This window comes from Eschrichtius robustus, chromosome 19, assembly GCF_028021215.1.
Source record: "Eschrichtius robustus isolate mEscRob2 chromosome 19, mEscRob2.pri, whole genome shotgun sequence".
Lineage (NCBI taxonomy): Eukaryota > Metazoa > Chordata > Mammalia > Artiodactyla > Eschrichtiidae > Eschrichtius > Eschrichtius robustus.
Genome location: NC_090842.1, coordinates 36,234,193 through 36,250,159, shown reverse-complemented (window position 1 = coordinate 36,250,159; position 15,967 = coordinate 36,234,193). Strand labels below are relative to the sequence as shown.

Here is a 15,967-nt window from a genome sequence, read left to right as displayed (position 1 = left end):
AAAATGTATAATGTTGATCTTGAGAGAACATCAGATAAACCCAAATTGAGGGACATTCTACAAACTATGGGATCAATACGTTTTAAAAGTTGCAAAGCTTTGAAGAAAAAAAGAAAAGAAAGATTGAGGAGACATCACAACTAAATGAAAAGTGGGATGGGGACCAGAAAAAAGGACATTTGTGAGAAAACTGGCAAAATTTGTGGAAGTCTATAGATTAGATAACAGGAGTGTTAATTTCCTGGTTTTTAATAGTTGAAGGATGATTGTGTAAGATGATTACAGGGGAAGCTGGGTGACAGGTACATGGAAACTCCCTACTGTATTTTTGTACATCTAAAATCACTTCGAATAGAAAGGTACAAACATTTCAAGTGGACACAATTCACATGGGATCATCCTTGGGCATACAGCTCTGCTCTGAGGGAGCCTCCGGAGAAAGCGGAGTAGCGGGGCCGGGAGGCAGGGGTCGCCCCGGCGGGCGGAGTGCGCATCTCTTCGCGTGTGTACGGCGCGGGGCGGCGGCAGAGCCCGGGGGCGGACGGGAGCGCGGGGCCGGAAGCGGCGGCGTGCCGGGGTCTGAGGGTTGGTCGTCGCCGCGTAGGCCGCGCGGAGCCGGCCGTCGGGCTCCCGGGGACTCTCCCGGCGCGGAGGGCCGTCGCCATGTCGTCCCTGAGCCCCATCCAGATCCCCAGCCGCCTCCCGCTGCTGCTCACGCACGAGGGCGTGCTGCTGCCCGGCTCCACCATGCGCACCAGCGTGGACTCGGCCCGCAACCTGCAGCTGGTGCGGAGCCGCCTGCTCAAGGGCACGTCGCTGCAGAGCACCATCCTGGGCGTCATCCCCAACACTCCCGACCCGGCCAGCGACGCGCAGGACCTGCCGCCGCTGCACAGGTAGGCCGGGCGGCTCGGCGGCAGCGGCGGCGGCGCGGCCTCCTCCCGAGACCGGGCCCGGCTTCGGGGCGTGGGGCTCGGGGGACCCCGCGGCGGTGTTCCGCCTCTCCAGACGACTCACGCGCCAGACGGGGGTGACAGGAATGCCTCGTGACCGTTAAATGAGATGACTCATGGAGTCGTGAAAGCTGCACGATTAGCTGCTCACCATCTGATGTGAATTTCCTTTCCCGCCCCCCGGGTCTTCAGACTCCTAGGCCGGTGCTCTTAACCTTCCAGGCCCCCCTCTTTCTTTTCCTTCCTCTCTTCCTTTCCGCCTCCCCCTTCTTCCTTCTTTAACTTCCTTCCCACCTCTTTTGTCCTCTTAACGGAGATACTTGGCTGCCTCACGTTTTCTCTTTTCCCGTCCCATCCTAAATTGCACCGTTTCCTTATTAATTTGGGGGTGCCTTTCTAACACACTCCCTGCCTCCCCCGCCCCCTGCCGTCTCTCTTCCCCTCACTGCTTCTGTTTTCCTTCCTAAAGGACCTTCCCTGTTCACATTTTCCCTTGTCTCCTTTTCTAGAACTTTCCTGTCTTCTCATCTCTTCTCATATTGTAACGTTTCTTAGGCCCCAAGCTTACCACTGGATTCCCCTACACCATGGCCCTAGTTGTGTGACTTTGGGTGACAGATTGAACCTGTGCTTCTTTCTTTCTTCACCTGTAATTTGGAAACTAGCAGCATCCGTCTGTTATGTGTGTTAATGAAGATGAAGTGAAATCACAAGTGTGTGGTTTTGCGCCAGGCTGGATAAATGGTTGCACTGTCCAGTACTGTAGTCACTGGCTACAGAGCAGTTGAAATGTGGCTTGTCCAAATTGAGATAGTATTATTAGAGTGACCAGTTGTCCCGGTTCGCCAGGGACTGTCCTGGTTTCAGCCCTGAAAGCCCTATATCCCAGGAAAACCCTTAGTTCCAGACAAACCAGGGTGGTTGGTCACCCTAAATGTGCTATACGTGTACACTACACACTAGATTTTGAAAATTTAGTATGAAAAATGTTGATTAATAAATTTTATATACATTAAATGTTGGAATTAAGTAAAATATTAGCATTTCACTTGTCTTATTTTCTAATGTGGCTACTAAAATTACATATGTGGTTCACGTTATATTTCTGCCAGAAAGCGCTGGTATGTCGTATGCTCTCAACAAATGCCATTATCTTCAAGCCTCCCAAGCCCCTGCCTCCTATCCTTAACTCTTCTTGAGGTATTTTTAACTTAGAGCCCCTCCCTCGTTCATCTACAGTTATCCTTTTTTAAAATTAGGTGTAGCCTGACTCTGAATGGTTTTGGGGAGAGTTAGGAATGTCTTGTTTTTGTCCAAAATCTTGTGATTATATACTCTCCTTTTAAAGGAGAGTCCATAGCTTTGTCAAAATTCTCAAAGGAGATTTGGTTCTCCTCCCCTCCCCTCATAAAACCAAACCAAACCAAAAAAACCCTAGCAGTCCATTGTTGGTCCACATTGCAAAAGCCTGGCTTTTCTCAAGCATGGAAAACATCTTGGTTCCCATCTGATGTACTTTGCTTATTGCTTGAGTGAAATTGGATACTTTTCAAGTTTCAGTAAACTGTGATAAATTGTGTTGGATTTTGGTTTCCCTACATATGACCCCATTCCTTTAGCCTTTGTTTATTTCTCCCCTAATTTTTTGCTTTCTGTGCCCAGGGACTTAGTTGCATGTTGAGGCAAGAGTGCTCATGATAAGCTGTTTCGTATTAGTTCTGCTGATAACCGATGGGTACACTGTGAATTTCGAAAGTAGATTAGTCATGTTTCAGGTTTGAGTGACTATTTGTTGGTATGATTCTGGCAAGATTTTGGAGGGTTTTTAATTTCTTTTATGTAAATTCCTCCAAAACGACTAAATTCTTCTGCTTGGAAGTAATCACTAATATCAGATGATGGGTAATCTGGTCCTTGCTGTTCATATTGCTGCCTTTGTTTTAAATGAATAGCAGTGTTAAATTTTAATCATTTAAGTTAGAAAACATACATAGAAAATTCTTCATAGAATTTCAGCATTATAAGGACCCACCAGGCCATCTCGTTATCCTAGAAATATTATTTGCTATTTGAAAAGTCTGTAGAAAGTTTGCATTGCATTCCTTAGTATTAGGTTCCAATGTCTTTTTTTCTCTAGTATCACCTTTAAATGCTCTTACTTTAAAAAGTTAAAAGAGCTTTTTTTTTTTTTTTTAAGTAACCATTTTATTTTATTTTGGCCTGCACCCCTTGCAGTGGAAGCGCGGAGTCTTAACCACTGGACCGCCAGGGAAGTACCTAAAAGAGCTTTAGTAGTACAAGTACTGCGTTGTCTATAATGTTATTGTGTTTCGATACACAAATCTGTCCTTCCCCAGTTACCTGCTTTTCCAGGTGGTAGTAGGACCTCAGAGGGACGGTGAGGGCTCTCTTGCTGTCCCTTGTTTCCTTTAGACCATCCAGGTGACAATGCCTGTCTTCAGGGAGCAGCAGAAGTAATTTGTTCCCCTGGGTTCCTTGTCATACAAAGTGGCAGGGCCAGGTGTTGACTTACCTGAACCACTTCCTTTACCGTTTGGAACAGCACAGGCCCTATCTGCACGTCAGTGTGCAGGCATGTCACCTAGCACAGGAAGAGCTTTGGATTATCCCCACAGTCTAGAATTTGGTTCCCATGCCACCTCAGGCCACCCTGCTTCACTGGACTGTCTTTTTTAGTGGCTCCTCAGTGACCCATTGTTTTCTTAGTGCAAATGGATAATTAGCATTCCTTGTGCACTGTCCTTTCATGCATTTCAAGATGGCCCCGCAGTCTTCTCCCAGCCTTCCATTCTTCAGGGCACCTGCCTTCATTTCCTCATAGTGCTGAATGCTCAGTCCCTCTTCATTTTTTGTGTACTTCATCTCTAGGACCCCAAATTAGTTTCATTGGCATTTGGCAAAAAAAATGAATGCTTTATATAGAGCAGATACACAGTTTCGTAATTTGCCAAGTCTCTATCCATGTGTTACTGTTATTTGTATCTATTAGCACTCTTCAGCATTCAAGAAACCTGATAACACTAAGATTTTAAAATTTAATCTTTTATATTAGCAAGTATGTAATGAATAGCTCTACTAAGATGTTCCTAAGTCTGCATTTACTCTTTTTAAGGAAGGTCTGTCTGCAAGTTGCGTTTCTTAAATTCAGAAATGAACTTTCAAGAAAGGAGTGAAAAGCAAAAATCCTGTAGCCACAGAAGCCTCATCTGTGGTAGAATTTGGGACTATCCTAATAGACTCTTTCCTTGTTTCTAAATCTTTATTAACAGTGATGATAAATTTTGCTTAAAATCATCAGATATTCAGGAAGATAAGTTGGGTGACACCAAGTCAAAACCAAAAAGATGTTTCAGTGGTCCTTTCCCAGAAGTGTGTAACTTTTGCTTCCAGAGCTTTGGTGGAAATACTTCTCTTAAGTGTTGTTAAGATGTAAACATTAGATGTTAAATAATAGCTTTGCTTTGCAGTATCTCAGCTATTTAGAAGCTATGTTAATAGTGTTTATTTTTATACTTCTTATAAGTACAAATTCATATTGTCCACTGTGGTGGGAAAAGAGTAAAATTTGTCATAAAACCTAATTCAACCCCCCTATTGCTATTTAATATCCTTCTAATCATGGATAACTCACCTGTTTACCCTTTTTGAATCTGAATTACTCATTTTTAATAAAGTGCTACCTTCCTCACAGAGGTGAAAGGTGGTGTGTATGAAATAATACCTATGAAAGCCTTTTGTAAACTGCAAAGCAATAACCCTGTATGTTAATGGTATTACCATTGCCCACATGGGTAGTTTTAAGTGTAGATTTCACAAATGGAGGTTGGGGGAAGGAGTGGGAAGACCCCATATTCTTTCTTTTAATATGGGCAGAGCTGAAGTAGCATTATTTGGAAAAAAGATTTGGAAGATTAAGGATTCCAAGAAAAATGGAGGGCTGGTAAAGTAAAAAAAAGAACGAAAGAAAAGAAAAAAGCAAATGGTTGGCAAATAGACCACTGGTTGGCAGATAGACCACGGCTATCCTCATCTTGGAAAACTGCTTTTTGCAGTAGTGCTGCTTTTAGATTTTCCCACCACCATAGTTTGATGGTTCTCAAAAACTTATATTATCTAAGTCAGTTTCCAAATTATACAGATCTTACCCATTGTTGTCAGACTTTGGGTTAAAATAATACTTTACAACTCTGAGGGTAGTTCTCAGGAATTTCAGAAATTCTTTGAACTGTAAAATACCACAGTAATTAAGGTGTAGATTTACAGAGCTACTACCTAAATGGAAAAAACACTACACATTTGGGTACTAATAAATGTGGATCTGTTGCGAAATCAAATTGTTGTTTTTGGTCATGCCTAATAAAGTGCATAGTAATAGAAGAACTAGAATATTTTGAAAGATGACTAAGTTGATATAAAGCCTATGTATCATATGGATCATAGTTAGAAGGAAAGTATTAGATTAATTGACTATTTTGCTTACCTATTTTTATATGTAAAACATAGAGCCCAACACGCAATGCAACTTGTCTAAAATAACATTAAACGTCGTCCTTCTTTCCAGAGCTTTTACCCCAAATGTCTTTCACTAGGTAGTTTGTTTCTAGCCATCTAATTATTTCACACATCATGTTTTTTTCTTTAAAAAGGGTACATTCTTTTTATGTACCCTTTTATTTTTTTAGGTATGTTGTCAACTATAAGTGATTTAAAGCAAGAAATAATTAACATATTTAAAACCTTTATATATATATATTTTTTTTTATTAGGAGGAAAAGCATAGTATAAATCCAACTTAATCTCTTTTCAGTTTGGAACATCTTCCTTTCACAGTTAGGAAAACTATTTTATTTGCTTTGTAAGAAAACTCACTTTTAGTCTCACCTTTAATCAATGACATACCCCAAATAATTACATTTATTTCCTAACCTGGAAGTTTGGATTTGTCTCATCTCTCTCTGGTTTCTCCTTGGCTTCTAGTTTGTAAACCCCTTAGGCCAGGAATCCGGTTTCTTGTCTGTTAATGTTTCTTGTATATAGAACTGTAAACTCTTTCTGCATTGTGTAAGCATTGGTGGTTGTCATCTGCAGTGAATTATAGTCTTCGTTGGTCTCTAATCAGTTTAGGTATGGCTAACTCAGGCAATCGGAGTTGGTTTTAAGGGAATGGGAGATAGAACCTACTGTTTGATTAGTGACTGAAGAAAAGCAGCCACAACACAAATAACTCAATAGATGATTGCCAAATCATTTCAGGTTTTTAAAGTACATGATGTTTTTTCTCTCCACCAAATTATCTTCCTAATTTTTTGGTTTAAGTTATTGTTTAAATCAAGTTTTATCCCCTATCCACGTGATATGCCTGGAAGGGTGTTAAGGAAATTATATGCATAGCTCAGGATAAACTGAGTGGTGGTGGGAAGCTGAAGGTACAGATAATCTACAGAATGAATCATTTACAAGGAACTAATCAAGAATTAACTGCATATAGAAGTGAGCAAGCTCACTAAAAATATGCACATACTGTCTGTGCCATCAGTATGTTTGAGACGGGCAAGTGTAGCATTCCAGTGTCACCATTGTCCCAGGGTGTTGAGAGCTCTAGTCACTTTGATTTTAGTTTCTTTTCTGAAATTACAACCTTTCCTATGCCTGAGGGGAGAAAATATAATGGTAGTTTGGGATCTGGAAGTGTCCTCTGAACCTTGATCTTTCTATTTTGTATCACTTCAGCTTACTTTGGATGAAACTTTCTTTCTGTGAATTAGTTTATATATGACTTGGTCAGAATTGCATGATATGGAGCTAAGACTTAAAGTATAACTTTTTCAGCTAGTGTTAGGTGAGGTGATTACCACTTAAACAGAACTAGGTTTACGTCTTCCTGAGATGTAGGTCTTTGACTAACTCTCCTCAGTCCATGAAAGTGTGGCCTCTGATATTTAGCCCCAGATTTAGAAATTCAAAATTCAAGGACATACATGTTAATTCCCAGATTTGATGGCAGTTTTATAGATGGATTATGTAAAAAACCGTCTTGGTGTTAGTAGCAAAACTGGTATCAGAAGGGGATTTTTTAGATTGGTTTACATCACGCTGTTTAAATCTGTTTAAAATGCTCATATATATTCTCATGTAAGATTGCCTCATTCCTAGCTGGCAAAATTAACTTAAGCTATATAAGTCTCAACTGCTTTTACTCATGTTTTTATGCTTAAATAATCCAAATGTTTAGGAATTTCTACCTAATTTTTAAATGGCTAATTAGAATGAGATGGCCCCATATCAGATGGTAGGGACTTAAAAGACCGTGTACTGGATGCTAAATTAAATAGAGAAATAATTCATTTGCACTTTAGACGTTCTTTGTTTTTTTAATGAATTTCTCAGAAAACGCAACCCTTTTGAGGTTTTTTTTTAACATCTTTATTGAAGTATAATTGCTTTACAATGTTGTGTTAGTTTCTGCTGTACAACAAAGTGAATCAGCTATATATATACATATATCCCCATATCCCCTCCCTCTTGCGTCTCCCTCCCACCCTCACTATCCCACCCCTTTAGGTGGTCACAAAGCACCGAGCTGATCTCCCTGCGCTATGCCGCTGCTTCCCGCTAGCTATCTGTTTTACATTCGGTAGTGTATATATGTCGGTTTCACTCTCTCACTTCATCCCAGCTTACCCTTCCCCCTCCCTGTGTCCTCAAGTCCATTCTCTACGTCTGCGTCTTTATTCTTGAGGTGAGTTTCTCTTCTACCATACTGAGCATTTGTAATACTGATATTCTGTGTGTTTTTCAGGATTGGGACAGCTGCACTGGCGGTCCAGGTTGTGGGCAGTAACTGGCCCAAGCCCCACTATACTTTGCTGATTACGGGCCTGTGCCGCTTCCAGATCGTACAGGTCATAAAAGAGAAGCCATATCCTGTTGCCAAAGTGGAACAGTTGGACTGGCTGGAGGAGTTTCCCAACACCTGTAAGACTAGGGAGGAGCTAGGAGAACTCTCGGAACAGTTCTACAAGTATGCGGTACAAGTGAGTTGCTTTTAGTTTTTCCTTAAAACCCTCTTCGGTTTCTTTGTTGCCCTAAGATGTGATGAATTTGTTGAGTGGTGAAGTTTTCGGGCAGTACATGTTTAAATGATTTCGCACTATATTATAGTACATTGATTTCAAACTGCTTTTGTCTGGGATTGTACCTAAATCATTCTAGGACATAACTAGCCAACCCTTCCTAAACTTTTCCCAAAGAGTATTTCTAGAGTTTTCCTTATAATTTCCAGTGTCTCCAAACCAGGTAGTTATTAAACCTAAATAATCTTAAAAATTAAAATACTGTACAGAAGCTATTTGTCACTAGACTATCAAGGCATCAAATTATATGTTATGTTGGTTCAGAAGTCAGGATCACACTGTGAGTGGTATGGAAGATTAAGCCTGTGGTTTCAAGTATGGCTGAAACCTTGATCCTCTAGAATTCTGGGAGGGAAGCACACATGAGGCATGCATAGGCAGGTGTTCATAGCCTATGGTATTTGCACCTGATGTGGCATTTGAAGCTACACATTGCTAGTGTGGTGAACAACAATAGCAAAATAGAAAATTTGGCACTACAGCTGCTGTGGGGGCTGAAAGAGACTTCAGTTTGAGAACCAGAGTAAGTGAATATGCTATTTAGGAGCGAAGAAAATAGAGGGGAAAATAGAATTTCTCTCCCTTTTCCCGAGTAATCCTCCCTGAGTCTCCGTTCCTCTGTTGGACATAGCTTTATAGCTTCTTTCTCTTGTTCTTTACTTCTCCCCACTATCAATCAACAAAAAAAATTTAAATATGTAAAGATTCTGTAATGACATTAAAGGGATTTTTAGAGAGAAACATCACCATTATTTACTGCCATCATGCATCCGATTTTATTTTTGCTTATCTTCTGGTCTTGGTTCCTATTCAGTCTTAACGTTTTGTTTTCTTATCCATATCTAACTTTCGTATTAAGTACTTTTATGAATTCCATTGAGCTGGGATATCATAATTTTTTCATTTCTCTTCTTAGACATTAGGATTGTTTCCAGCTAATGCTTTTCTTCCATCCCCTCTACATCTTCTTCTACAGCCCTCAGCAGTAGACTTCTTCAGGAGCTTTCTAACTGATTCCTTCTAGCTGCTTCTCTTTCTCACCCACCTGTTCACTAATCCTTTCTAAATAAGCTTTGGGTATGCCTCTCCCCTGAGTAGAAGACTTTAACGGCTCTAGGATAAAGTTCACATTTCTTGGTATAACATTAAGGCCCTTCGCAACTCTAGTTACTTCCATTTATACCCAGAGTTCTAGCCACACTGTATGTCAGAGAGCTTCACATCTTGTTATTTCATGTCTCTGTGATTTTACCTTCTGTTCTCTCTGCTAGGAGTGCTTCTCCTTCTCTGAATCTTCAGATTTGACTTATGCTTTCCCAGCTCCTGTAGGCTGTTAGTGCTCCTTTGCATGTGTATCCACAATCGCTTAATCATCCCTTTTAATATAATGCTTATCACGCTGTATGGAAATTTATCTTGTAGGTCTCTTTTCCCTACCAAACTTGAATTCATCCCTGCTTTAACCATGTTATACTGAGCACTTTATTGTGTCTGACAGATAGTTTGTACTCAGTAAGTACTTGGAGAATGAGTTTTAACTGTTTTATTTTCTTAGAATGACTTCCTAGGAGAAAGAGTTTTCAAATTTTATTATCTACTTCTCCCACCTGGACAGCGTCATCATAATTATGCTTTAATTCTTTTGACTCTAAGCAGGTAACAGATAGGTTCCAAAGTTACACTGCTTTTAGAGAGGTTTGATTATTTCTGGCATATGAAACCTCATTTGAGTGACTGTATGAGGATTTGGTACATCATCTGTGTTAGTCAGTATGGTGTTAAGTTAGTTTTGCTGTGTTAAGTACTCCAAAATCTCAGTCACATAACATGACAAAGGTGTATTTCTCACTCACACTTCATGCCCCAAACCAGCGAGTGTGGTGATCTAGCAATTAGAGTCACCTCGGGACCCCGGTGGGTTGGAGATTCATTTCAAAACGTGCTTCCGTTATTGCTGAGGAAGGAAAAGGAAATGTGGCAGATCTCTCAATAGCTTTTGATGCTTCTGCCCAGAAGGAACTGTCACTTCCCCTCATGTTTCATGGTTCCAGGCAGGACCCATAGCCATGTACGTCTGTATTCAAAGGTGAGAAGGAGCAGCCCTACCATGAGTTGAAAAGGAAAGGGCAACTTTGTCAATAGCCCCAGTGACTATCACAGTTACTGAAAGGTTGCCTTGAGCTTAATCTGTCTTAACTCCAGGCTATACCCTGGAAGTTGTTTTTAAAAAAAATCATTCAGTCAGTGCTCAGCTTCTAGTTAATCCAGTGTTCTACTACAAAACAGTATTTCAGCTACCGATTGGTTAATATAATAGCATCAACCATGTGAAATTTCCAGAATTTGATAATTACACTGATTGTGTAAGAGAATGCCTTGGTTCTTAAGAACAAGGGTCGTGATGTCTGTGATTTATTCTAAAACATTCAGCAGTAATAGTGTGTGTGTGTGTGTGTGTGTGTGTAGAGTTGGGAAGAGAGAAAGCAGATGTAGCAAAATGTTAACAATTGGTGAATTTAGGGGAAGGATATTAGGGGAAGGAGTTTCCTGTACTATTGCAATTTTTCTATAAATTTTAATTTTTTTCCAAAATAAAATAACATAAAATCACAAATTTACAAAGCCTTTTATAAACATTAGTATTATCCACTTTTTGAGCCATTTTTGCTTTTCATTCTGATTGACATTTTAAAAGTACTTCTCTTTTCCTCTGAGTCCTGTAAAAATGCCTGGACTCTAATAAACAGTGATTTTTCAGAAATAAAGACTTTCTCTGAGGCCAGAACATTAAACCTCTATGACGATTTGATTTTTTAAATTCACAAATAATGCCATATTTCATTAAAAAGATGTTTTTTTCCCTTGTAGTTGGTTGAAATGTTGGATATGTCTGTCCCCGCAGTTGCTAAATTGAGACGTCTTTTAGACAGTCTTCCGAGGGAAGCTTTACCAGACATTCTGACATCAATTATCCGAACAAGCAACAAAGAGAAGCTCCAGGTAACAGTGTTCCACACTGGAATTCCACATTGCTTTGTCACTTCCTGTTCAGATCTAGATAGTGAGTAAGTTTTGACTTTCAGGTAAGATACTGGAGACTCAGAAGTAGTTAAGATGCTTTTACGAGGCTTAAGTTGACTTTTAAAGTGATTGCTTTACATTTTTGTATACTTAGGCCGTTCTTTTATTTGCATTATCTGTACTGGTAGTTTGTCAATTTGTGGAAAAAGTTAAAACTAGAATAATAAAAAAGGTAAATATTTAATTTAACTTAAATATATAAATATGCTTTGTCTCACTACTTTTTAAAAGTGTGGAGCCGTGACCTTTCCCTTGTGTATAGGCCTGCTTTGTTAGAATTCTTCACGTTTCTTACGTTAACCACCCCTATGATGCGATATTTATGATTTTTTATGATTTTCAATTTCTGTTTATTTAAAGTGAAATGAGTTTCAAAGACACTTGAAAAATAATCCAAGTGCGGACTCTTAGATTTGCATGTCTTTCCTGCAAACTATAAAAGTTTTCTTGCACACTTATTTTTTTTTTCATACATATTTTATTTAATTAATTTATTTATTTTTGGCTGTGTTGGGTCTCCGTTTCTGTGCGAGGGCTCTCTCCAGCTGCGGCAAGCGGGGGCCACTCCTCATCGCGGTGCGCGAGCCTCTCACCATCGCGGCCTCTATTGCTGCGAAGCACAGGCTCCAGACATGCAGGCTCAGCAATTGTGGCTCACGGGCCCAGCCGCTCTGCGGCATGTGGGATCCTCCCAGACCAGGGCTCGAGCCCGCGTCCCCTGCACTGGCAGGCAGACTCTCAACCACTGTGCCACCAGGGAAGCCCCACACTTATTTTTGTAGTATTTTTAAGCAGTCTGCTTTATTGAATCTTCCTAGAACATTAAAGTTATTTTTCATTGAAACAGCCCTCCTTATTTATTAAATAAATCCCCAGTTTATTTAATACTTCAGTCTAACAATTATACTAGCAAGTGCAACTAATGCAGACAGGCTGGGTTTAAACACAAGAATTCGGTTCAGCTGGTAGGAGCAGAGAAGGCAGGAGCTCTAGAGAATGACCTGGCTGTAGGCTTAGCAAGAGTGTTATACTGAAGGACCGGAGAGCATTAGTCACTCAGACAAATCGTTAGTGGAGGTTGGTTAAAAGTGCTCCTAGTCTCTTGTGTTTGTAAAAATTTAATATTTTGAACCTAAAGTTTGTATAGACCTAATATGTAGACTGGGCTTTAAGAGAATAATTCCCAGAAAGAGTTGACATAAAATGTGTTTTGTTCTTGCTCTTGGAACAATACATAAGGCTTCATCTTTAAATGGAAACTCAAGGTATTTTTATTCTTGTCTTTTTTAGGATTCTGGTATTTGTGTCAGATTACCTTGCTGATAATTTGGTTGTGTTAGCCATAGTGTAGCTGTGAATATTGATAGAATTGTCTTTTCTACTCAGTTTAAGTCATGAGTCTTGACTGCCTTGTTTTTGGAGCATGTGTTTCTGAGAGAGAGATGCTATACATTTCCTCAGATTTTAGATGCTGTGAGTCTGGAGGAACGGTTCAAGATGACCATACCACTGCTTGTCAGACAAATCGAAGGCCTGAAATTGCTTCAGAAAACCAGAAAACACAAGCAAGATGATGATAAGCGGGTAAATGCTTCTTTTAATCCATTTCTTCAGGTTCCTAGTTGTTTTTGTGTGATGTGAGATTCAGGTGTGTTTTTTTTTAAGAAAAAAAAATGGGGGAATAAATAAAGAAAGGAACAAGAAGAAACAAGTTCATTGTCTCTTACACTCAAGTTACTGATACAATTTTGAATTTTAGTTTGTTTCCCTCTGCTACTTCTCCATGTCTGGATCTTTTTTTTTTTCCTTTTAAGCATGTAGACATTTTCTCATTTTTTGTTTTTGTTTTGGTAATTACTGAAAAGGATAGTTTACTAAGCCATTTTTCTTTCTGCCAAACATTGCGTGATGTTTTCAGTATTTTAAAAATTAGCAAATAACCACGATGAGTGTCTTTGAGTATGACTTTTTTTCACTGTATGCAGTATTTATTAAGAACATACCACGAAATTGTTTCCTAAAAGGACTGTGTCAGTGTGTTGTGCCATAATTTGGCTTTCTTAAAAATTTAATTGGTTTTACTTTTTAAAGTTTTTTGGCTGACTTTTTTGTTTTAACTTATAAACGTTTCAATTTTCATATACAAACTGTTAGTCTTTTCCTTTCTTCTAAGCTTAGAGTCCTCTATCCTCCAGGGATTTGATAATATCCACTTTCCTTTTAGTTTTCCTTTTGTTGATTTTTAAAAAGTATTTAACTTTTTAACCTATATGTATTTTATTTTGCCCTGTTAATAAGGTAAAGATAGCAGTTATATTTTTTCCCTTTTTATTTGACTTAACACCATTATCAAATAATCCTTCACTTCTCTATTGATTTGTGCATTTATATGGATGATGCAATCTGTCTGAAGACTGCTTTGAGCTGTTGGTTTTACTGTTGTTATGTGTGGGCAGAGTTAGGATCAGGAAAATACATTTGATGTGGACAAGGGTGAAAATGATGGTTCTCAGAAGGCTGTTGGAGAACCAGAAGGCTGTTGGAGATTAAGTGAACGGTTGAGAATAATGTTACAGATTTGATGGTCATCAGCACAGAAACGTTCCTCCATTGAAGATAAGACATTGTGGAGACAGAAGAGCAGACGTGAAGGATTCCTCCCTGGTGGGACTAAAGAAGGAGCAGGAAAGTAGGCTGAGAATGAGAGAGATGGGAGTAGCTTATCTGGTGGTTGGTGTTGTAGAATACCATGCCATTGAAAGCAAACACCAGAAATTGAATTATTTCTGGCTTGAGATCATATCAACTCAGTTATTTATTTTGTACAAAAGGACAAGCCAGTGCATACTCTGCATTGGGAGACAGAAAACTTACAGCTTGCTAGCAACTAATATTACCATTGCTTAAAAAGAAAGTTGCTCCAGAAAATTATCAAACAAGCAACAGTTACTTGAAAATGTAGGAATCAGAGGACAGTTTTTGGAGTTTGCCTAGAACTGTCTCCTTGCCTATTCCCCAAAGAGTTCAAAAGTTCTCTTTTAGCAGCTGGGGAAAAATTGCATAAAAAAGTAATTTTGTCTCAGCAATGAAATAATTGATGTGCTTTTAAAAAAATCTCACTTAAATATTTTATTTTTAGTTTTTCATACTTTAAAATATTTTATTAATTTTGTCTGCTAATGACTTACATAAGTATAAAAGTATGTAGTTAATATTTCTGTTTTTATAAAATTACTTTTTTTTTTTTACTGTTTTATGTTTTTAACTTTTTATATTTGAATGTATTAAATAGGTAATGTCATAGGTTAAAAAATAAATTCTGAGACATTTAAATTAAATACCAGTATACCATTTTGCTCCAGTAATGGCTAGAGTTGATTCATGATAATAATGAGTTGAGGGCTTCCCTTGTGGCGCAGTGGTTGAGAATCTGCCTGCCAATGCAGGGGACACGGCTTCGAGCCCTGGTCTGGGAAGATCCCACATGCCGCGGAGCAACTAGGCCAACTAAGCCCGTGAGCTACAATTACTGAGCCTGCGCGTCTGGAGCCTGTGCTCCGCAACAAGAGAGGCCGCGATAGTGAGAGGCCCGCGCACCGCGATGAAGAGTGGCCCCCGCTTGCCACAACTAGAGAGAGCCCTCGCACAGAAACGAAGACCCAACACGGCCATAAATAAATAAATAAATAAAATTAAAAAAAAAAAAAATAATGAGTTGAGAATTTCAAAAGAGCAGGTAGTTTTAAAATATGATAGAGAGTCATGGAGAAAGAGATCTTAAATAAGACCATTTGACCTGGCAAAGGAGAATGTTGTTGGATTTCAAAGAATAATTTCAGCACAATGGAGACAAAAGCCAAAGTACAAAGTACAAATTACTGAGTAATTGGTAAGAAGGGGGAAGTGGTGGTTAAAGCCTCTTGTTGGAAAAGCAGAACATCACAAGGGATGTAAATAATGTATAGTTAACTGGAGGGACCATAGGTAAGATAAAATATTTTGAAAGGAGGAAGACTTTTCTATGTGTTGACGACAAACAGAATAGAAGCAATGGTGGAAAGATTAAAGATGTTAGAGAGAAACTTTTCAGTGTAGGGGGAAAAATGGAATTTATTCAGTTGCCAAATGGTAAGTAGTCATAAGATTATCAAGAAAATAGTGGCTGCAGGAGTAGCTCAAGAAAAGACAATTCTTAGATGTTTTAATTATTTCTAGTAGCCAGTTCCTTGAATTTTTTTTTTGTCTCGTGCTGGTAGTGTTAGCATATATGGAAGAATCATGTCCACCTTATCGTGGTCTGCTTTTTAAATCCTGCTCCCTCCATATGTGCATGTGTGTCCTACTTATTCTGAACTTTAGTTCCTAAAGATTCAGACTCTAGCCATAAAAATGTGTATGTCTAGCTCGATACTTCGTTTCCAGTTTATTTTGACATGTGGTTTTACTTCTCTACTTTATGCTTTAGATTATAGCAATACGCCCTATTAGGAGGATTACACACATCCCAGGTACTTTAGAAGATGAGGATGAGGATGAAGACAATGATGACATTGTCATGCTAGAGAAAAAAATACGAACATCCAGTATGCCAGACCAGGCCCACAAAGTCTGTGTCAAAGAGATAAAAAGGTAAATTGTAGAAGCTGTTCATTCACTAGTATTTTCATTTTGCTTATTAACGTTAAAAACTGTTGCTCATGGAAATGAATCTGCTACTTTGCATTACAAAGCTGAGTCATTTGTTTCATATTCTTTCATCTTTCTCCTTTTCTTATATTT

General features: G+C 39.1%; 1 protein-coding gene across 1 annotated transcript in view; it reads left to right on the top strand.

The window, feature by feature from the left end:
• Window positions 1–545: 545 nt before the first annotated feature.
• The window catches only part of LONP2 (lon peptidase 2, peroxisomal), a 96,004-nt gene continuing 80,582 nt past the window's right edge, over window positions 546–15,967 (top strand). Inside the window, exons 1-5 of the mRNA XM_068529434.1 lie at window positions 546–896; window positions 7,774–8,008; window positions 10,976–11,107; window positions 12,650–12,772; window positions 15,654–15,817. Coding sequence (XP_068385535.1) covers window positions 664–896; window positions 7,774–8,008; window positions 10,976–11,107; window positions 12,650–12,772; window positions 15,654–15,817 — 887 coding nt within the window. The 5' untranslated portion in view covers window positions 546–663. The remainder of the gene's footprint in view (window positions 897–7,773; window positions 8,009–10,975; window positions 11,108–12,649; window positions 12,773–15,653; window positions 15,818–15,967) is intronic.